At 36.8% G+C, this 23,242-nt stretch overlaps 1 protein-coding gene across 3 annotated transcripts in view; it reads left to right on the forward strand.

The window, feature by feature from the left end:
* DPP10 (dipeptidyl peptidase like 10) overlaps window positions 1-23,242 on the forward strand; it is a 1,389,594-nt gene that overhangs the window by 1,017,127 nt on the left and 349,225 nt on the right. For all 3 annotated transcript variants that reach the window (XM_044242601.1, XM_044242600.1, XM_044242602.1), the window contains exon 4: window positions 20,927-21,021. In XM_044242601.1, the coding sequence (XP_044098536.1) occupies window positions 20,927-21,021 (95 nt within the window). The remainder of the gene's footprint in view (window positions 1-20,926; window positions 21,022-23,242) is intronic.

A 23,242-nucleotide genomic window follows, 5' to 3' on the forward strand; every position in this document is an offset into this window, starting at 1 on the left:
TTTATCTACAACAGAGGGAGACACAGCTAAAGAGGGAACACAAACGGGGAGTGGGAGAGGGAGAGGCAGGCTCTCTGCCGGAGTGGGGCTCAATCCCAGGACCCTGGGATCACGATCACGACCTGAAGGCAGATGCTTAAAGACTGAGCCACTGGGTTACCCCATATGGATACAATTTTTCATCATGGTTGAGTTGAAACTTCAAGATTCAAAATGCTTGAACAAATTTCTAAATGGGACACATTTATACTCTTGAGCTGATCGTGGGATAAGATTGAGAAGGCATTCAGGAAGATGGTTGTGGTTCTCAGTACTGAGGAGGGCATGTACTGTGAGGCGCATGCGGATTATACTTAACTAATGAATTGTTGAACATTTCATCAAGGGCTAATTATGTACTGTACAGTGGCTAACTGGTCATAATAAAAAAATAAAATATAAAAAAGAATATAAGATTCCACTTAAAGTGTTGGCAAATGCTGTTTCACAAAACCGTATGTTGATATAATAAATGAAAACACAATCTGAAAGTGTTCTGCAAAAATGTTTTATTATTATAGAATACAGTATTCTGTTATAATTGTTTAGAAAAAAGGGGGACAGAATTAGGATTGGAATATCATGTTTGATAAAATCATGAATGAAACCATGCCTCAAACATAGTAGATCCCTAATAAGTGTTTTTAAACTTGATTCATTTGAGCCAGGGGTAGTAAGTACAACTCAAGCAGGTGTTCATTATTTATTGGAAATCCTATCCAATGAGCCATCAGTTTGGACAAGCTGGGACAGTTCCTCAAAATGAACTCCATTATAGTCAAATTGTTCCATCTGTTTTCCCTAAATGAAAGAAGCTTCCCTTGATGCTAGTCAAAGAGTGAGGGCTCCTTGACTCAGAACCAGATGCAAGCTTAATACCAGTCTTCCATTTCAGCACAATTACATTCTTGGCAGTCTATGATGCTCATGGGGTAAACTTTTTATAACAATTATCAATATCAGCCAATTTTTCAGAATGGGCAAGAATAAACTCCAGTGTCTCCAGCATGAGTTTTTAGTCTTCCAAAGGCTTTCTCTGGCTGACTGCCATCGAGAATATGTAGGAGCGTAAAGAGTACAGTTTTATGTAACACTCTAGAAACCAGCTAACTTTATCTCTACATAGGTTGTAAAGATTTAATCATTTTAAATTAACTTTAATGTTGGTTTAGTGTACTGTTTTTGTGAAAACTGATTTTTTTCCTCTGATATTTTATATACAGAATTGCAGGTGTGTGTGTGTGTGTGTGAGTGAGAACATTTATCTAGCAGTGCTTAAAGTTTGGCCTATCATTGACTCCTTCATAAAACTATTGTGGAAAAAAAGAAGGCACCTTATTGATGGGCTATGGCTCAACGAGAACCCAGGACTTTTGGATTTCTGGTGGGCTAGGGTGTGTGTGAATTGGAGTTGAAGTTTCTGTTAGGAATATAATTGAAATTTAGGGTGCTGTGAGATGACATTAAGTCCTTGAATCCAAGAATGACTAAATCCTGTCATTATTCAGCATTCCTTATACCTTGTGACCTCAGGTAGATCATTATACAAGGAAAACACCAATTATAAACACATACTGTTTTATTTTTAACTGGATGTTCATAACAAGAAGAGTGTATGTCCTTTAAATGGTGATAGAGCACCTAGACTTTTCTGAAGGTTTAAGTGAAAGTTTCCTTTTTTTTCAAAAGTCTTAATCTTAGCACTAGACTGCTTTAAAAACTAAAGCCATGAATTCACATGAGCAAAGGGTGAGAAGTCTTAAGAGTCATCTTGCCTTTCAATCAGGCTTTAAAGGATTCAGCCCATGTAGGCTGAAAGTGAAAAAGATACCAGAGACCATATGGATTTGAGCTTCTCAGAAATTCAGATGCAGAGTTTATGTTTTTGGACACAGAATAGATAAAGATATAATTTTGTGACATCCACAACGAGAAGTGCTGGGAATGGAACTGTAAAAGAGCACAGATTTGTATGTTATTGAGGATAAGCTAGTATAAATTCAAATTAGACCATTATAAACTTTAGGATGTTAAATGTAGTTCCCATGGTAACCATAAAGAAAATAGCTACAGAAAATACCCCAAGGGAAATGTGAAAGGTATTTAAACATTTCACTATAAAAAAAATCAATTAAACATAAAAGAAGACTAATGCAGGAAATGAGAATAAAAACCTATAAGGCATATAGAAAACAAATTTTTAAAGATGACAGAAATCAGTTTTTCCTTATCAGCAGTAACTTAAAATTACCAGTAATTAAATATAAATAGATTGAACTCTCCAATAAAAAGATGATTGTCATAATGGATTAAAAATATGATCTAACTATGTGCTGTGAATAGGAGACACACTTTCAATCCAAAGACACAAATAAGTTGGGAGTGAAAGGATAACAAAAGATATTCCATGTGAACCGTAACCAAGAGATCATGGGTAACTGTGCTAATATGAGACAAAATAAACTTTAAATCAAAACAGTTGGCAAGATACAAAGAACAACATTATATAGTAAAAGGAGGATTTTTTTTTTTAAGATTTTATTTATTTATTTATTTGACAGAGATCACAAGTAGACAGAGAGGCAGGCAGAGAGAGTGGAGGATGGGGGGAAGCAGGCTCTCTGTTGAGCAGAGAGCCTGACTCGGGGCCAGATCCCAGGACTCTGGGATCATGACCTGAGCTGAAGACAGAGGCTTTAACCCACTGAGCCACCAAGGCGCGCCCCCCCCCCCACTACAGTGGCATATTATTCATTCTTAAGAAGGAGAGAAATTCTGACATGTGCCTCAACTTGAGTGAATATGAAAGACATGCTAAGTAAAATGAGCTGATCACAAAAAGACAAATACTGAACCATCCCCTATGAGATACATAGAAATAATTGGAATTGTAGAAACAGAAAGTAGAGTGGTGATTTTTAAAAATTTTTTCAATTATGGGGCACCTGGGTGGCTCAGTGGGTTACAGCCTCTGCCTTTGGCTCAGGTCATGATCCCAGGGTCCTGGGATCAAGCCCCACATCAGGCTCTCTGCTCAGCAGGGAGCCTGCTTCCTCCTCTCTTTCTGTCTGCCTACTTGTGATCTCTGTCTGTCAAATAAATAAATAAAATCTTAAATTTTTCTTTAAAATTTTTATTTAAATTCAATTAACATATAATATGTTATCAGTTCCAGAGGTAGAAGTCAGTGGTTGTCTTATACAATACCAAGTGTTCATTACATCACATGCCCTCCTTAATGTCCATCACCCAGTTACCCCATTCCCCCAGGACTTTCAGGAGCTGCCCCATCATTGACCACCTCTGTTGCTGCAGGTCAGGACACCAGCCCAGACTGGGCAGGGGGCAGGAGTGTGGTGTTGGAAGTGGGTAAAGACCAGGAAGTAGCGCCCCCTGAAGCAGCTGTTGCAATTCTCATCATCGAATTGTACTTAAATCCATCTCCTCTCACAATTGTGGTTATACCATTCTCTTAATTGTGTAGTGTTAGTCCAGTTAATGAAGTTCCTGAGGCTCAATTTTATTTTCTCTTCTGTAAAAAGGACCATTATTGTAAGAATTACACAAGATAAGTATAAATGCCTAATGAAATGCCTTCACCCTTATAGACTCTAATAAATAATAACTTTTTTAATGTACCACATAACTTTAAGATTTTAAGTGCTTATTTTTCCCCTTTCATACTACTTAGGAACATAGTGAACACTTAACAAATAAATAATTGAGTAACTAGTCTAACCACAGATTGAAAAATTGTGTGTATTATCTTGTTACTTGCTATATCAGAACACTTTGATAAGGATAAAAAGTAGTGCTTATTTTCTGTATCATATCTGCATCTGTGAACACAGTTATCTGCTAGTTGATCCTGCGTATGCTTCCAGCTGTGCCCCAGAGCAATGTTATGAAGGTAAAATGTGGGTGAAGTGAGGCAGGATCTGCAGATTGTCTCTCTTATCTGCTTAATGATGTGACAGCAAGTGTCATATTAGGAAGAGAGACAGGAGGGTTCATTTTTTTGAAGCAGAAACATACTGTTCCATGCAAAGAATCTCATATCATGTTTTCTAGAAGATCATGGAAGACAAAAAAAGGTGAACTAGAATGTGTGAGGAGAGACATCTGTTCTCTCTGATTCTTTAACTCACTTTAAACTTGGAGAAACAAAGCAAGGTGACAGTTTAACTCATGTTTTGTCGGGTCTAGATCTTTAGCTCTTGCATAAAAGTGAACAAGCTGCCATCTGTGCAAACAGGTGGCTTGAATTAAATATGGTGAGTATTAAAAAATCATAATTGGAGGGACAGCAAGAATGGAGAATTTAAGAAAAACCCAGAGCAGTTTTTGTAAGATGGGGAATGGGAACCGTCCAGTGCATCAGAGTTAGAAGGTAAAGTGTTGCGACTACTTGTCCAGAAGTCTCAAAGCACCTGCATACTTCACATTTTCTTAGTAATTCTATCCTCGGTACGTTGTCCCAAGAAACAGATGGAGAGCCTTACCCTTGTGCCTCCCTCAGCAGTCTGCTGTGGGTCAACTGAGCCCATCTTGGAAACAAGAGGGAGACACTTACAACTACAACTTACAGCAAGTATTGCTTACCCATCACTTAGTTACGACTCAGCAGTATCTCTCTTACCTTCATAAAGAAGGTTCTTGAAACTTAAAGCTAAGTGAAAAGAGGAAAGAATAGAATATACAATTAGAGGGCTAGCTAAAGGAAGCAGTATGTCATTAGTTAAGAGATAGCCAGTGTTGCAGAAATTGGACTGGACTTGGAATTGCAAGGAGTTTTAGGAGTTTTAGTTTTAGTTACTTATTCCTCACTGTGTTCACCCTAAGTTTACTGTGGCTTTTCCTGCCTAGCTGATATGTTACTGTTGCCTAAGCATTTCTGGACCATAACCCATGGAAATTGTGAGATAATAAATGTGTGTTGTATTTAAAAAAAAAAGTTTTCTGTGGCTTTCATTTTTCATTGATAAAATGAAAGGATTGGGCAAAATGACCTCCTTGGTTCCTCCTAGCTCTTCAAAATAGTTTGGAGCCAATTATTTATTTATTTTAGAGATTCTTTTATAGAAACAATTTATAAAAATTACTGATAAAGTAATTAGGTAATCTATATCTGAAAGACTAATGTATTGAATATATATATTTTTACTTATACAAAATATACCCATGTGTGGTATTTGTACATACATGTACATACAAACATGTTTGGGTTTATATATGTATATATGTTTTATACATACATACATACATATATACACAGGTTTATAGACATATATATATATATAAAAATCACATTGATTGGAAAAGATTCATGGTGGGGGATGGACTTTGAACTTGTCTATGATGTTTAGTAAGGGAGTTTGGTTCATAATAAGAGAGTTTGGTGTGGGTGGTTTGAGGGAAATAAACACGGTAATAAAATACATACTGTGTTGGTGTTGTAACACTAAGTGATTCAATTTAAAGTGTATGTTTAGAGTTTATCCTTATTGGCAGGACTCATTTGTAAATTCAGTCTGTTCCTTGGCAAATCTGATAACTCTTAACAACTCAACAGGAGACTTGAAACTTTGAGGGAAATTTGTAATTCTTCCAGGATGTGCGTCTCTGTATCCCCTCAGCAGTCTCAGACTGATCTGCTGCCAGCACGATTCCCCTCTTCTCAGCAGAACAAAATCTCTAACTATACATCCTGGCAAAAGCACACATTCCTCCTGGAAAGCTTCCCCAGTGAGCCACAAACGTCCTATGATTTCAGGCAAAATCATTTTCCTCTAGGAGAAGCATGATTTGGGAACATGGCGGGATCCCAAGCAAACTTGAATTTTTTCTCAGAATTTTGACAGTTATTACGACCCGTTCTGCTGCTGCCAAATACCTCCCCTGACCTCATCTCACTCACTCTCACAATCAATTCTGCTTCACTTTCCTATATAATAAAACACCAATTTATGGTAGGTTTGGAGAAGCATTGTTTTTGTTTGAAACAACATCCGTCATATGTGAAATCAGTCATTTACAACAATATATAGTGTGTAATAGATCTGTTATCCATATCACTTTGCCAAACTTGACCCTTTTCTGACATCCACAAAAATTTTTTTTTCTTAAAAGTCAACACTCAACCTTTGGCATGAGTGGACATGGGATTTAGCCTGCTTCCCACCCCCCTCTCTGACTGCCTTTCTGCCTACTTGTGATCTCTGTCAAATAAATAAATAAAATCTTAAAAAAAAAATAGTCCTTTACTTGTCTCCCACCTCCTAACCTGAAATAGAAAATAATAACAGTGACTTATCTGAGTATTCTTTTTTTTTTTTTTTAAGATTTTATTTGACAGACAGAGATCTCAAGGAGGCAGAGAGGCGGGCAGAAAGAGAGAGGGGGAAGCAGGCTCCCTGCTGAGCAGAGAGCCCGATGCGGGGCTCGATCCCAGGACCCTGGGATCCTGACCTGAGCCGAAGGCAGAGGCTTTAACCACTGAGCCACCCAGGTGCCCCTTATCTGGGTATTCTTATCTGATCAGTTTTCTCCTGAGAATATCAATTTGTATAACAGCTGTTTAGAGTTGGGTAAGTTACATCCTTGGTGTATGACAAAACATGATTAAAGCCATTTTACAACGTGGACTTAATGAGCATCTTTCTTTAATCAACTGAGTTTTTCTCATGAATTTCAACACTGTTAAAGGAAAAGAAAAAAAAAGGCCTAAAAATGCTTGAGAAGTGATTTCATCCAAACTCAAAAACAGAAACCTGCTGCCCAAAGTTACTGCCTCATTTCCAGTAAATTTAGCCACAGGGCTAATTATAGTTTTTCTGATGTTGCTAATTGTCATATGCATTTTAATATATTTAACATTTCTGTTATTCAGTTCTAGGTTGTGGTTGTCTTTCAGTATGTGAGTTTTTAATTATTTCTTTTGTCACTTCTTTCAGTGTTGTTTTTGTTTAAATCGATGCAATACTTCTATCTTTTTCAACTAAGTCAATTTTCTATTTAATGAAGTCTTACCTTATGTTTCAATTATATTCTTCTTGAAGAGCAGTGATCAATTTTAGTCTCAGAGATTTAATTGAAAAATGCAGAAATTGATAAAGGTATGCCATTATGGATTTGAAGAGTCATAGCGTCTGTTGTTCAGATGTGTGAATTAGTGTGCCAGACAACAAAATTCCTCAGAGCTCTTTTATGAAACTGTTCAGGGCTACCTTATCTACATTTCCTTTTTTCTACCTTCTAAATATTGCCACTTTGCCTCTTCTTTATTACCAATTATCATGTTTCAATTTATTTGTCTTTTTAAAGTATCATTTGGGCTGAAAAGTGTTAGGTATTTGAAGTAGCTAACGGGGAGTTTTTAATAGTGGGGTATAATGCCTAATCTTCAATTTCAAGAGAAAAAGGACGCAAACTGTGATACACATTGAGATCTCAACTGCATGTTTTATAAAGAAATGCATTAACATTTTCCCAGTTATTTTTCCCTGATATGTTTGCATTCTACAAATTTTCAGTGATGCATATATATTACTGCACAATCAGAAAGATGCAGAAAGTTACTGTCTTTGACCTCATGCCTTTTACTTTCCTTTTTTTTTTTAAAAAAAATTTGAGCACAGTTGACCTACAATGTTACGTTAGTTTCAGGTGTGCAACATAGTGATTCAACTTCTCTACACCTTATGCTATGCTCACCACACCGGTAGCTACTATCTGCCACCATCCAACACTATTCCAACATCATTGGCTGTGTTGCTTATACTGTACCTTTATTCCTGTGGCTTAACCATTTCGTAACTGGAAACCTGTACCTCCCTGTCCCTTTACCCATTTTGCCCATCCCCCAAACGTCTCCCCACTGGCAACCACTGGTTTGTTCTGTGCATTTACAGGTCTAATTCTGCTTTTTGTTTATTTGTTTATTCATTTGTTTTGTTTTCTAGGTTCCCCGTATAAGTGAAATCACCTTAAGTCTTTTTCTTTTGTCATCTTGAATGTGCTGATGTTAAATATGACTAGAAAAACATTTCCATGGGATAACAAAAGCCGTCTAAGATGAACTGGCACGAAATAGGCAAAAATAATGAATTCGTATGTCCATTCAACTGAAAGAACCATGGCAGAGCATTACATCTTGAGAAGCAGGTCATAACCTTATCAAAGATTAGGGAGTAAACATGTTTGTGATTGGGAAAATGTCAGTAATTAACAGAAATGGACTTAAGCGCATGGACTGGCTAGAAAGCATCCAAAGGGGATTCAAAATAGCTAAGTGCTGTGTGGTGAAGTCTGCACAGATACGTATATACATAGTGTAATTTAGAGCGTTAAATGGCAGTCACTGTCACAGTATGAAAGCACAAATTGGATGTGTAAAATTAAAGTTAATTTTGAGTTTTTAATTTATAAGTTTGATGAAAGATTATTTGATTTATGACTACATTAATAAAATTTCACTGTGCAGTTTGAAGCTATTTTATTAGATGTAGAAATTAAAATTAAAACCTTGAGAGAAGATTGGGGGGTGTTTAGAATTGAGGGAGGAGAGCTTTTGAGTGAGAACAAGAATCTGAGGTTTTGCCCTACTTGCAAATTAATGTGTGTGTAAAACATGAGGCCCTTACATCAATGACAAAAAGAGTTTATTCCTCAGGGCAACAGACAAATCACCAAGACAGCGGTGGTGAAGGCCAGATGGTATTTTGATATACAGAGGGGTGTCTTACAGGAATAGAACCCTGAAAAAAGAAAACTTACTTTTTTCCGGATTGGTGGCTACCTGCCCATCCTCCAAAGGTACAGTTGGAGGCTGAGATCACCCTAGTTTAATCTTCAGAATGAGAAAAAATGTTGGCATACAGTGACTGACTCAAACAAAAACAAAGTACAGAGAATTGCTTTATAGATTTGCTTAACCGCATGTTTTTTCTCTGTATTTTACAGTTTAGAGATTACTTTGAAATAAGCTCTGTTCTCTTCAAGTGTCTTTGTGATGTAGGAAAGACATTAGGGTTCAAAGATGATGGCCAAGAAAGAATTCTGGAGACATTATTGGTGCAAAAATGTGGTCTTATTAAAGGGCAGGGAAAGGACTTGTGGGCAGAAGAGCTGCATCTGGGTCATTATGTACTTCCAAGTTGGGAGGGAGTTATGAATAGCGTAAATCTCTAAGGAATTTTGGAAACAAGGTTTCCAGGACATTGAAGGGGCTAGCTGTTACTGGGAAAAGGTCATTTATTACCCTCTAATAAAACCTGAGTCATGAGACCCTTCGGATATATATCAGGGACCTTACACGTGGAGGATAGATAATTCCCAACATGTATCTTGGAGGGTTACAGATAAAGGAAATTTCTGAAGTAATTTTTATATGTGAAAGTAGCCTTACAGGATTCTGGGATTGGGCTAAGATTGCCTTTTGACCTTAGCCAGGTATTAACATCAAGACAGCTGAGTACCTACAGGAATGTCACTCTGCCCATTTCAAGGACTTGTCAGTGGGCTGTAGGTAGTTCGAAAATTTAATAACTTCTCTTCTGCTTTTGTTTCCCACATCAACTGCAGTAGAATTTTAGACCTTTACTATCATGGAGCACATCAACTTTTATGTTCATTTTACATGAGATACTCAGTGAAGAGAAGGTTTGAATCTGGGTATGTCTTTCTTTTGCCTTCTGGCTTCAGTAGACTGGACCACTCAAGCAGATCATTGATTAAAGGAGTCTGAAGTTAAGAAGGCTTTTGGTAGACTCCTATAGGTTTTAACTGAAGAAAGTTGAGAACCAGTTACAACTTGGTACTTACGCTACTGTTATGCAAACAAACCTTCTGGTGACAAGAAATATTTGAAATTCTAGAGAGGGGTGTTCTATTTTCCTCTTGTGTGATTTTTTTTTTTTTTTGCAAATAATCTAAAGAATGAAATGATCATCAGAAAATTGTTGCTATTCACATTTTAGCTACAAATCAGAAAGACATCATTTAGCTGAGTGGCCTTCAATTGCTCCATTATTGAGTCTGGAAAGGGCTCTTTATTACAGGAAGTGCCATTCATTGGATTGGCACTTCCATATGAATTAATGATGACTACTTACAATTATTAAGACTTTTAAATGAAGATGACCTTTATTCTGGTTACTTAGGAAAATGCATTTATTTTGCACACCTAACTTAATCCTATTTACAAAGAATTCAAACCATTTTAAGCCAAGTATATGTCGAATGCCAAGTTGGAAAAAAAAAATAAAACAAAACTCTTTAGAATATGTAGATATTTGGAGGATCCAAAGAATGTTCTTCTAGTGACATTGCAATGATCAATATCTAAATTAACTTTTATAAATACAGGAAATAAAAAGTATGTCCTATGAATAAGGCAAACAATTAATAGTCTAGAGGTCAGCAAATTTTATCTTTAAGGGACCAGAGAGTAAATATTTCAGGCTTTGTGAACCATTGGGTCTGTTGCAGCTTTTCCCATCTACAGTTACAGTATGAAAGCATCCATAGACAAAGATAAATGAATAAATACCTAAATGTGGTTTTGGGCCAAATTTGGAGGGCCTGGGTTTAACCCCCAACCACAGCAAGAGTTTGTGGACCACTGCTGTAGCATACTAAACTAATTCTGTGTGTGTGTGTGTGTGTGTGTGTGTGTGTATGTGTGTATATCTCCTTGAACAACCTATAGGTTAGATGTGCTGACCCTCCATAGTCAAAAATGTGTATATAACATTTGACTCTCTAAAAACTTAAATCCTAGTAGCCTTGAATTGACTGAAAGATGTAATAACATAGTTAATTGACACTTCTTTTGTATTTTATATGCATTATATACTGTATTCTTTTTATTTTTGTAAAGATTTCATTTATTTGACAGACAGAGATCACAAGTAGGCAGAAAAGCAGGCAGAGAGAGAGAGAGGAGGAAGCAGGCTCCCTGCTGAGCAGAGAACCCAATGGGGGCTCGATCCTAGGACCCTGGGATTATGACCTGAGCCGAAGGCAGAGGCTTTAACCCACTGATCACCCAGACACCCCAATATATGCTGTATTCTTAAAATAAAGTAAGCTAAAGAAAACAAAATGTTTTTAAGAATATCGTAAGAGGAAATGTTTATGGTACTTTACCGTATTTATTGAAAAACATCTGGAAATAAGTGGACCTGCCCAGTTCAAACCCTTGTTCACTTATCAACTGTATATACATAGTTTATTGATATGTATATATTATTATATAAAATTTGATATACATTATAAATTAAATTATTGTTAATATTAATAATTTATATTAATTTACAATACATAATATATAACTTAAATTTAATACCAGAATATTATTAAAGTAGGTTACCTAAATTTAGATTTCCAAAGTAGTGTTTAAAGAAAAATTATTCTGACACTTGTTAAAATAGTAAAGAGGACTTTATTTATGACTGTTATAATAGAGTTGAGACTATGGCGACAGGGGAGAGACTGAATTGAACTCTGAATACCACAAGAAACTGGAGATTTATCACCAAAGAGCAGAGGTGGCAGGAGGGGAAAATTACTGAGAGGACATACTGAGGGTAGGGGATTCTTCCTATACTGGCCTGACAGGATTCTCATTAAATGCAAGGCCAAGTACTTAGATGTCACAGCTGGGGGGTGAGGAATTTGATCAGACATCAATGGTAGGGGTATTCTAACCAACCTAACTAAGCAGGATTCATGCTAAAGGCAGGCCAAGCTTAAGGACTAGGCAAGAAGAGCATTCTGAGGAGTCCGACTGAATTTTGGTCAAGGAGGGCGTCTTTGTCAGTGGTGCTAGATATATTCCTAAATAAAGTTGTAACAATGGAAAAAAGGAGGAATGTGAAAGTTAAAAGATTTAATCTTGTGGCAGAGAAAAAAATATTTCTTGGGATCCTTCAGGGGGATATATACTATACATATTATACATATACATATTATAGAATATAGAAGTTTCAAACAGCTGAATGCTGGTTCCACCCCCAACCCTCCCAAGAAATACATCAAAGTAACAACTGAGGCTGTTGCTCACAATGGTCTAGAAGATGAAGGTCTTGACAGAGCGTAATCAGCATATGGAAAGGAAGGGACCAAGGAGAATGTGTATGATGTTTTGGGTATCTAGTTTGACAGGTCTCTAATTAGCAGTGTCAGTTGGAACTGGGTGAGTTTGTGTTAAGAGTTTAAGACGGATGAATTCGAGGAGGTGAGAATTTGGGAGATAGTAACATTCATTTGATGGAGGTATGTATTGTTGTGAGAAAGATATTTACTTTAGTGGGCACTAATTGAATAGTCTATTTTTCAAGTAAGTGGGTGATCAGAAAGTTCTGTAGGGGAGTTGGGGAGATGAAGTTATTTACAACCTCATCTTCCTGGCAAGAATTTCCTGAAATATTAGAGTCATATTAGTGCAGACAGTTGAATGGTAAACTCATGTTAATATACATAGTAAGATGTGTGGGTGGGAATAGTTCCAGGTCTCAAAATGAAATAGGCCTTTCCTTGGGTTTATAAAGTACTTGAAGACCCAACACAACATACCGAAACTAAATAAAAATAGATAGTAATTTTTTAATGAAGTGTATGATTAAATATTAAATGACTAACATACAAGTTCAGAAAAGAGATTGAGTGAGGACCTTAGAAGTGTTGGGTACTTAACGGTGCTTGGAAAAAGACATAGAATTGGGGCAGGAACTGCATAGTGGGTATCATAAACAAAATAGAGTAAGAGTGATTGTAAATGTGAACCATTGTAACTAATAGGTAATCTGGACGATTTTATAGGGCATCAGGTGATAATGACCGTGGGAATATATGTCGAAAGGTAGTGAGCAACCTGAGTGTCAGTCTTTCATTTTACACTTTATTAGTAGCAAGCCGTGAGTCTTTCTGAGTCTTTCTGGTACATATGACAAAAACACTTTGTTGTTTAGAATGTGTTAAGCTGTGTGATTGGAATAAACTGGAGGCTTACAGAGCATGTAGAGAACTACAACAATTTTCCAAGTGAAATGTAAAGAACAATATTAATATAGGAGGTGAAGAGATAATATATTATGGATTTTTAGGGAGGGTATAGCCATGCATATAAGGAGAGTAGTTTTAGCCTACTGACTTTTACATACCTGCAAGACATCTGTATGATCTAGCATAGAACTGAAAATACAAAACTAGCATCTAGTGGGGTCAGAACTTGAGTTAAAAGTTTTAAGAATCAATATAGGAAGGTGATGAGGGAGCAGGAGGTTGACTGAGAACAAAGCAAAAGATGGCACCTTGCACCCCCTCTCCACCTGCTCCCCTCCCCTCGGTAATATATGTGACAGTCCTCAGGCACCCCTGACTGCAATAAATGAGAAACAAAAAGTTAATATGCAGAGATCACAATCCTGCAAAACAGGAGTCTCCCTTGGTTTACAAATGTCCTAGAGATTTACAACAAAGAAGCTATCTTAACAACAGCACAATTTCCAGAGGCAAATAACTCAGTTCCTCAAGCCCTAACACCCTTCTCCCCTCCATAAAACTGAAGAAGGCTGAGGTAGAAGGAAATGTAAATAAGGTTAAGTTTCTTCTATACCTTACTCTCACTAACAAAGATGCTTGATAGCAGGATTGTGACATTCCACCAGGCATCTCCCAACTATCTTGATGTTAATGGCTTGCCAAAAGACAACAGATCTCAGCCCAGGAACCTCACCTAGGTTCTCAAACTTCATCAGGAAGGTATGAGTAGAAAGGATGACTCCGACAATAGCAATTAAAAAGGAAGTAAATAAAGCTCAGAGTTGAGCTTGGAAGGATGTCTCCGGTAGGCAAGGAACAGGTTAAAATGTACAGACATTTTTGAGGAAGTAATTCTAGAACAAAGCAATGGTTTAGAGTCATGAAAGGCGATTTTGAAATCCTTGTGTTCATCACCGTTATCACACAACGGCTAATCTAGCAAGGTAGGGAGTGAGCTTGGAGGAAGAGCTCATTGGACTTGGCTGCTGCAGGTCAGTGGTAAAGGTTGGAAGTTTTCAATTTTCCAGAGTCAGGACAGCAGCTCCATGGCAGGGTGATATTGATGAAGCAGGAAGAGCCTGCTGCCCCTGGATGGGAGGGATGGCAGGTTATATACCTTGCGGCTGGGGGAAGGCGAGGGGAAGGGAGGTTTCAATGGAGTTTTCATATGTTAAAAAGGGCCTACAAGGTGCCATGAGGAGGCCTTGCCCTTGTGGCTTGATCAATGTCATCTTTAGGTCAGCCATTAACATCAAAATAGTTGGGAGGTTCTTGGTGGGGTATTACAATTCTGCTATCATTTACATTCCCTTCTACCTCAGCCTCCTCCAGTTTATGGTGGGGAGGGAGACATTAGGGCTTCAGGAACTGAGAGTTATTTGCCTCTAGAAATTTGTGCCATTGATAAGGTAACCTCCCTGTTTAGATCTCTAGGACATCTGTAGAGCAAGGGAGATTCCTGTTCTGCAGGATTGTGATCTCTGCAATTTAACTATTTATCATTTTATGGCAGTCAGGGGTGCCTGAGGAATGCTACACATATTAAGGAGGGGAGCAGGTGGGGGGGGGTGCAAGGTGCCAGCTTTTGTTCTGTCCTCAGGCAGCCTCCTGCTCCCTCATCAATATGGTGAAGAGCATTAAGACACACAGAAGGGCATGGAAATCTTGGGTAGAAGGTTTACTGAGGCTTACTCTGAAAGGAAACAAAAAACCTGGGGGAGACCAAAAGACCTGAATGGAGGTATTACCATCAGCATCAGCATCTCATTATATTATTATTATTAATACAGAAAATAAATATATAGACTCTGAAAAGCACAAGTAACTGGCAAGATGTACCAGAAATCAAACCAGAAACGAAATTTAAGAGTTCAGAGCATAGCAATTTGGCTACAAAACAGCTTTTTGCTTTGTAAAGGAGAAAGATTGCCTCATTCTAGAAGTCTGGAGAAAAAAGATGTATAGGGTGATATTTTGAGGTAGACAGGACAATAATGCCATTTCTGATGTCCTTGCTTTTCACAGGTAAATACGCAGAGCTTGGGGCTCTTTAAAATGTAGGGTTAGTTTTGCATAGTTGTGAGCAGTGTTTCAGCAGAGGTGAATGAGGAGCCTGCTGTGTTTCAAAGATGATTAGCTCACTATTCCAGACTTGCCCTTGTTATAGTTCACTAGTGATTAAATCTTAACTTGATATTTAATGAATTCTTTCAAAAAGCACTTAAGGTTTTTTCCTGTGATAATCACTTTGTTATTTTATTTAACTGTTTTTACTTTTTTTTTTTTTCAGTTTATTGTTTGGGAATTAAAAATATATTGGATGCTATGGAGTTTTTATTTTAGATATAAAAAACAGATTAAAAAAAAATAAAGGCCATAGTTGAATTAATATCTCCCAAATAATTGATTTGCCATGCTTTTTTTGCCAATCCTTGAAAACTCTCTTTATAGATAGATGATAGATTTTGTTTTGGAAGTATTCAAACCAAATTATCATGTCAAAATTAAATGCATACTTAGATTATCAATCATAGTATCAGCAGGAAAACAAAGTACCATTATGATGTGGGAACAGAAGGCTGGCTGAGGACAAAGCAAAAGCTGATACCCTCCAACCTTCCCCCACCCCCATTCCTGGGTGGGACATCTGTGACTTTCTTTAGGAATCTCCCACCCATCTTAATGTTAATACCTTGCTAGAGGGCAAAAAGACCTTGGCAATGGCAAGGCCTCTGGTATCTGGTATCTTTGTAGGTCCTCTTTAGCATATGAAAGTTCTATTGAAACCTCCCTTTTCCTTACCTCCCCCCAACTCCATGGTACATACTTGCCACCCATCACAACCCTGGGACAACAGCTCTTCCTGCCCACAGGTCCTGTCCCTGTGATTTAATAAACCACCATTTTGCACCAAAGATGTCTCAAGAATTCTTTCTTGGTCATCGGCTCTGGACCTCACCCCACAGAACCTCACTTACATTCTAAAACTTCATCAATTACACTGATGTGCATGGAAGGTGAATTTTGCCTGCTGTTAGTTAACCTTAAGTATAACCTATTAACCAGAGCTGAGTTTATTACCTTTTGGTTCTGGTTGGTTGGATGTGGGGACATAAGTGTAGGACTAGGGAATCTGGGCCTGAGTGGTTAAGACAGGTCTTTTAATGTGAGAACCAGCTTAGAGTTGGGCATATTTCATGAGGTAGTAGCTTAGGATTGGTGGACAGAGACACAAGCATCTTGAAGTTAGTATTAAGTCAACAGGTGTTTGATAATTAAGAAATTTGCTCCGTTTCAAGAGCTTCTTATTCAGATAAATTAGTTTTCATTTAGTTCCTGAAAAAAATTGTTTGGATACTTTTACACTTATTTTCGTGGGCAAGAACGTGTAGTAACTCAAAATAATCATCTATGTTCTTGGTCCTGGACATATGGGGTGGATATAGAGGCCTTCGTTCTCAATTTCATTAGCCAAAACTGAACTGTTCTGTGCAGTTCTTTACTACCTGCTTTGTATAGAGATAGAAAATAAAGGGTTACATTTACCTGAATGATCTTAACCTAAAATACACTTCTGTGTTTTTCCTTTCTTTAGACACATTAAGGAAAAGGGGATAGACAGAAATGACAGTAATAATGATCATCTAGAGAGACAGACGCTAAAAATATATCTCAGAGCTCAGGGTTGAGAGGCTAGATGGTGATTCTTGTCACACCTTCTCATTTTAAAAAACTGACTGAATCAAATATGTGTTCGGGATAATTGACTCTTAACTTCCCATGAGCTGAAAAGGAAGAAAGATTATTTAATCAAAGCACTGTGTAGACATGCATAATACTGTATTTTAAGAATATTTCAAGTAACACCTACCTTAATCTTCCTGTGTTAATGCACTTTACTCATTGCTGTTGTTCACTCATATTTCATTACCTAATATTAAGCAAAATATGACATGGCAATTTTGAAGTGTAGTTCCAGAAAGCAATTTATTAATGTAATAACAGGAGTATCGAAATGGGAGTTTCCACTAGTGAGTATAAATCAAACAGTAAAGTAAGATAAATATGAGACCCAGAAGACCACATTTTAAAGACCAGGAAAAAAAATTAAACAGAATTAATAAAGGCAGATATTAGATGCTTTTAAAATAATTCAAGCAGAAATCTGTATTAAATTTTAAACTAGGGAATTACACTTGATTTGAAAAAAGTTTCTCCTTCTAATTCAACATAGTCTAATAGGAAAATTTGAAAGTGTGCAGATCTAAAGGTACTTATAAGTATCAAATCTGAATAGATTTTTCCAAGTCTAAATAATTATTCAGCAAAATGTTCTTTTAAAATATTAAATTTAGTTTTTATCTTCTCAAACAAGCTTCACTTCCTTTTACTTTGGTTCTAAGGGGAAAAAAAATAGTTTTCCTTTTTCTACATCTGATACAATCCTCACTGACTTAGGATTTTCTCTTGCTGTGAGACTGGGGGGCCAAAGGTTACCATCCCTTCCATTGAAGATGAACCATGATTCATACTACAGTTGCTCTCTGAGGTCATCTTCCCTAAGCTCACAGACTTCATCCCTGTTTAGAATTTTTTTTTTTTTAGAGTTTATTTATTTTTTTGACAGATAGGGATCACAAGGTGGCAGAGAGGCAGGCAGGTGGGGGGGGGGGAGGCAGGCTCCCTGCTGAGCAGAGAACCCAATGCAGGGCTCCATCTCAGGACCCTGAGATCGTGACCTGAGTTAAAGTCAGAGGCTTTAACCCTCTGACTGAGCCAGCCAGGTGCCCACCCCATCCCTGGTTAGAATTTTGCACCATGCTTGTCCTCTAGGCAAAGAACCACTCATTGATGGCCTTTAGCTTTATTTATTTTCACTGTGCAGTAGAAGGGGGAAAGCCCTTTATATCTTAATTTATAGTGAAAATATTATAAGGATGACTTGTTAAGACATGCTCTTTGGCTCTTCTTTCTAATCAATGATGGCAGTTTCCATCAATATCACGACGTGGTCCAGAATTGAGAATATCAAGAAAAATAACAGAAGTGTTGATTGAGGTTGGACTCTCTGTTCAAGGAGCATTAATTGAAAGCAGGAAGACAGAAGACCAGAATTATTTAGCAAAACCAAATGAATAACACAGGTGACCAGTGTTGCTGTTGAGCTATGATCATAAATGCAGGATAGAAAAGAAAGGAGAGGAAAGGGATAGAAATCGAAGTAAATATTTATTGTTTATGTAGAGTTGTTATTGATTCTACATCACTAGAATAGACAACAGGTAAAATTAATGATAGTAGAACCCAGTTTATTTATAGCTGATGAAAGTTCAGAAGGTAATACAAGGCCTTATTTTAAATATCACATAGGCCTATCTTTCTGTCCAAACAGTCTGCTTCAGATGGTAACCTGAAATTCTTTCCTTGTCTCTTTTTCTCCTTTCTTAAAACACCTTTTGTTTTTCCTGATCCAACGTGTCATTGTCCCCATTGAGCTCAAGAACTACTGGCTTCCTGTGCCATCCTTAACTTTAACAGGAGAGTCATATTAGATGCCCAGTCTTCTTAAATGACACACAGGAATGAAAAAAGGAAAAACAAACAATTTTCGATAGTATCGATCACTTCTTTTCATATAATTTCTAGGGATAGCTTTTTGTAATATTGAAATAACTAGAGAACAATTCAGAAAATCTTGGTTTTTGTGACGTGTCAGATATTTCCATAAAATCTTCATAACCCACCATGCAGTACTTGTTCACTATTAGGCAAGTGAAGACATTTGGTTCTGAGAAATTGTATCTTAGTGGACCCAAACCATTTTAATATTGTCTTTCTTCTTGGGTACCTACCAGGCTCAGTCGTTAAGTGTCTGCCTTCGGCTCAGGATAGGGATCAAGCCCCACATTGGACTCCCTGCTCAGCAAGAGGCCTACTTCTTCCTCTCCCAGCTCCCCCTGCTTGTGTTCTCTCTTTTGCTCTTTCTCTCTCTGTCAAATCAATAAAAATCACCTTTCTTCTAAGAATAGGCAGAGCATTAGCAAGGTGCAATATCATGTAAAAGTTTGAAATTGAGTAAAACTGGAAAGAATAATATCATTTAAAAAAATGTCAAGTCTACTTTTATTTGGGGATCTTCCCTTTAACACACAAACTTATACACATACATGTATGTGTAATATATAATATATTGTTTGTTACATGTATGGAATTGTACATATACATACATATATGTGTAATATAATACATATATGTAGTATGTAATATATATTATATATTGATCAACTCCTTTGATAAAGCAAGTGTTTTTTTTTTTAAGTTAGCAGATAAAAACTGATGACTACCTAGTGTTCCAGGTACTGTAATTCTTTACATTGGCATTATTACATTGGCATTACATTATTTATATTGTTGTTAATAAATAATTGAATTTATTTGTCTTCAGGCTGGGCATACCTCTCTTTGACCCAAAAGCGGTTGCTACTCCCTATCACTGAATACCTTCATATTTCTTTCATTGTGTTATTATCCAGCCTGAAAATATTTAGATCCTTTTATACCCATATTATTCATTTTGAAAAGGATAATTATATTTAATTAGATTATTTAGATGATTTCCAACTCTCAGTCCTCAAAGAAGTATCAAATTTTACACATACCACCTATGCACATTCAGGGGAGTAGAAATAAGGTAGCATGCTTTCAGCAAAGATTGGGATATTTCTTTTATATTCATTTAGGAAAAAGAATGTTGAATCTACTATGAATATTTAACCTGTTGATAATTTTCTCTAAGTTAGATGATGTGAAAATGAATATATATTTATATTTAACTCCTGAGTATCCTCTCTGGAAGTTTTCCCTTATGTTGATACTTTAAGTGTGAGGAATTCTTCTTCTTCTTTTTTTACAAGATTTTATTTATTTGAGAGAAAGAGAGAGTGAGCATAAATTGGGGAGGGGCACAGGGAGAGAGAGAAGCAGGCTCTCCTGCTGAACAGGGAACCTTATGCAGGGCTGCATCCTGGGACCCTGAGATCATGACCTGAGCTGAAGTCAGATACTTGACCAACTGAGCCACCCAGGCATCTGTGAGGTATTCTTAAGATGATTTAATTTGCTGACAAATGTGGCTGAATGGAACTAAAATATATATGCAATTAACAACTGTCCAGAAACCATGCAATTATGTAAAATGAAGACATCAAAAAATAAAAAAAAAAAACGAAGACAAAGTTGTTTTCCTAAAGTTGGCAAAGATGATACCGTAGCATGCTAACAGTCAAAGATTTTGATCTGTGGTCACATAAGCCAGATAAAACTGTCCGGGATAAAATTCCCAAACCTAATGAGAAAGGGTGGGTAGGAATTGAGGGATGATAAAACGGGAGGCGGGAAATGTCTGCATGAAGGTGGTCCTGTAGGAGTAGCTGAGAATTGTGTGGAGTCCAGGTGAACTGGCAGCCCTTGTTGTCAGTTTAACGGGATCATGAATCAGTAACAGTGACTTGGAAACTATAGGCGCTTCTTCCTCTCTTGTTCCCATCTCAGAATGGGCAGCAGATTTTCCATATTTTAATTAATTTTCAGTTGTTAAGCCAGAAACCTGTATGGCCTCTTTCACTAACCCTGTTTTCACCGCACAATAGACCATGTGCTTAGCCAGGCTTCCTGATCGTTAAAGAAGATTAATGTGAGCCAAGCACAAAAATTTGCTCAGGTTATTAAAGGGTAACAGTGATTGTTCTAAAGTGTCTGCTTATTATGTACATTTTCTCCTCTACAGTTTATTATATTACCTAGTCAATGTGTTTGTCAATTGTTAATATCTTTTTTGTTGCAGATACAGATGTGGTGTATAAAAGCGAGAATGGACATGTCATTAAGCTGAATATAGAAACAAATGCCACCACATTATTATTGGAAAACACAACTTTTGTAAGTAATGAAAAATTAATTACTTTATGCATTTCAGTATTGTTTAGAATGCTCTCAAGGTGCACATAACTTTATCCTTCTTTAGCTCCAGCACCTGCAAAACATTTCAGATAAAAAGTTAGAGCTTGGCATATCATTAGAATCAGTACATCTATTAAAAGGAAATGCCCATGTGACTATCTGCTTCATTTTTCCCCATTTATCTTCGTATCTCCCCTTTTTAGTCAAAGAGTAAATGTTTCCAAGAATAAAATTTCCCGAGAATATTTCTTCCAATATTTCCTATGTAAGATCACTCACATGAATGTCAAGATTTAAAAAAACAAATCTAACACAGGTTATCACAACCTTTTTCTCCCACTTCACTTTTCATTTTCTCTGACTTCTAATTTTGTTGTAGTTTTCTGGATCAAGCAGAAGGCAGACTTTCTAAAACTGGTTTTTTGCTGGGTTGATGTGTTTTATGATTTAGGCTTCTATCATTTCCGTTTTACTTCTCCAGAACCACTGGTTAACCTGACAGTGTTAACAGAAGGCATTTATTGTACTCTTACAAAAGAATATGAATTCTGTCTTTCTTGTAAACTCAGTCTTGTTAAAGTTGGATCTACCCATGATTGCCTACAGAGTGAGTGTTAATGAATTAACTTTTGCAGATATTCAAAATTTAGCTATCAAACATCACTGAAAAATAGTGTGCAGTTATTCGCCGACGGTTTTATATAACCAAAGGTTCAGTACATTGCCTATTAAATGACTTCATAGGATACAGAGAAAACATTCTTCGAGGCCTCAGAGGATTTTCCATGCAAATTAAATCATAAGCAAATCATCAGCTCCTTTTTTTTTTTTTATACTTATCTCTACTTGTACATTTGGAAGAGTCATGTAGACTTCACGTTTTTTTTAGGATGGCCAGGTGGAAGAGATGGACTGGAAACTTCTGTTGTTTAGTGTTTTTACATATTAAGAAAATATAGTAATTGAAATCAGGAAGTGCTTATATAGTTACACATCTGTTAGGCTAAATTAAACCAAACAGTTAATGTATTTTAGTAATTAAAGCAACATCTAACAAGATAAGGGCTTTTTGTTTTTAAACTAATTAGTTAATTCACAGATATTAGAGAAACAGCTACCCTGAATGCAACCCTTTATAGCCCTCATAAAATGCCGAGAGTTATAGAAGCCATATTGCTCGCTTTCTAAAAATATGGATTTCCTTGGGGCAAATAATACTAACCCTAATGAAAAAGTTTAATAAATAGTGTAGAGCAGAGTCTGTTATTTCTTAATTGGATGGTCCTCAGGGTACTAGAGAAAAAGCTAAGGAATCATCACAGTATGGTGAAATCAACGGGAAAGAAAAAGCCCTCAGCGGAAGGACAGAAGGCAGAGAGCAGGGATTGGTAATGAGGAGAAGATATGCTCAAGATTTGCTGATTAAAGTCAGTATGATTGATTTTCAATAAAAATAGTTTGGGGAAATAAACTAAATACATTTCTTTTTTTTTTTAATCATAAAGTATCATTTTTGAGGTGGAGTATGGTCCTTCAATGGCCAAGCATTTAAGTTAGGTGTAGACACTCAGTATATGATTATTCAGTTATGTGATTAATGCTTACTGATCATTCCTTTCATACAGGTGATCGAGGTCTTCGCTGTGGTCACAGATTAAGTATTTTTTTTTTCAACATTTGGTCCTTACTTTTTAGCCTCTATGATACATCAAAAAATAAACAAAAACAGATAAAATCTTGTGGCTTTACTCCATGATCCCAGTTCTTTTGTTGGTCCCTCACACCAGCCCCAGCTCACCTCATTGTAGTTTCTCCATGTGCTGATTAATACCATTTTATCTTTGTGCGTGTGTGCTTAATCTTTTTAAATCCTTTTGAGGTCTGTTTCTACTCTCTTCTATGTAGGCAATGACTCTTAATTACCACAGAGTCATATTTAGCAAATATTCGGAGTTACTGATCTTTTAAGATTCATAGGTTCCCTAAAGACATTTATCTCACAACACAGATAATTAAGCAATCTATAAGTCCTAGCGGTGTCAGAATTCAGTGGTGGGGGGTGAGGGGGGTGCGGTGCACGGATAAGGGATTGGAGTGTGGCATATATTTGTAACCAGTTAACTCAAAACTGTAAAAAATGAAAAATGCAAATACCATGATTCCACATCTCTTCAGGGGAACTCATTTAATATAATTTCCT

Source organism: Neovison vison, chromosome 3, assembly GCF_020171115.1.
Source record: "Neovison vison isolate M4711 chromosome 3, ASM_NN_V1, whole genome shotgun sequence".
NCBI classification, from domain to species: domain Eukaryota; kingdom Metazoa; phylum Chordata; class Mammalia; order Carnivora; family Mustelidae; genus Neogale; species Neogale vison.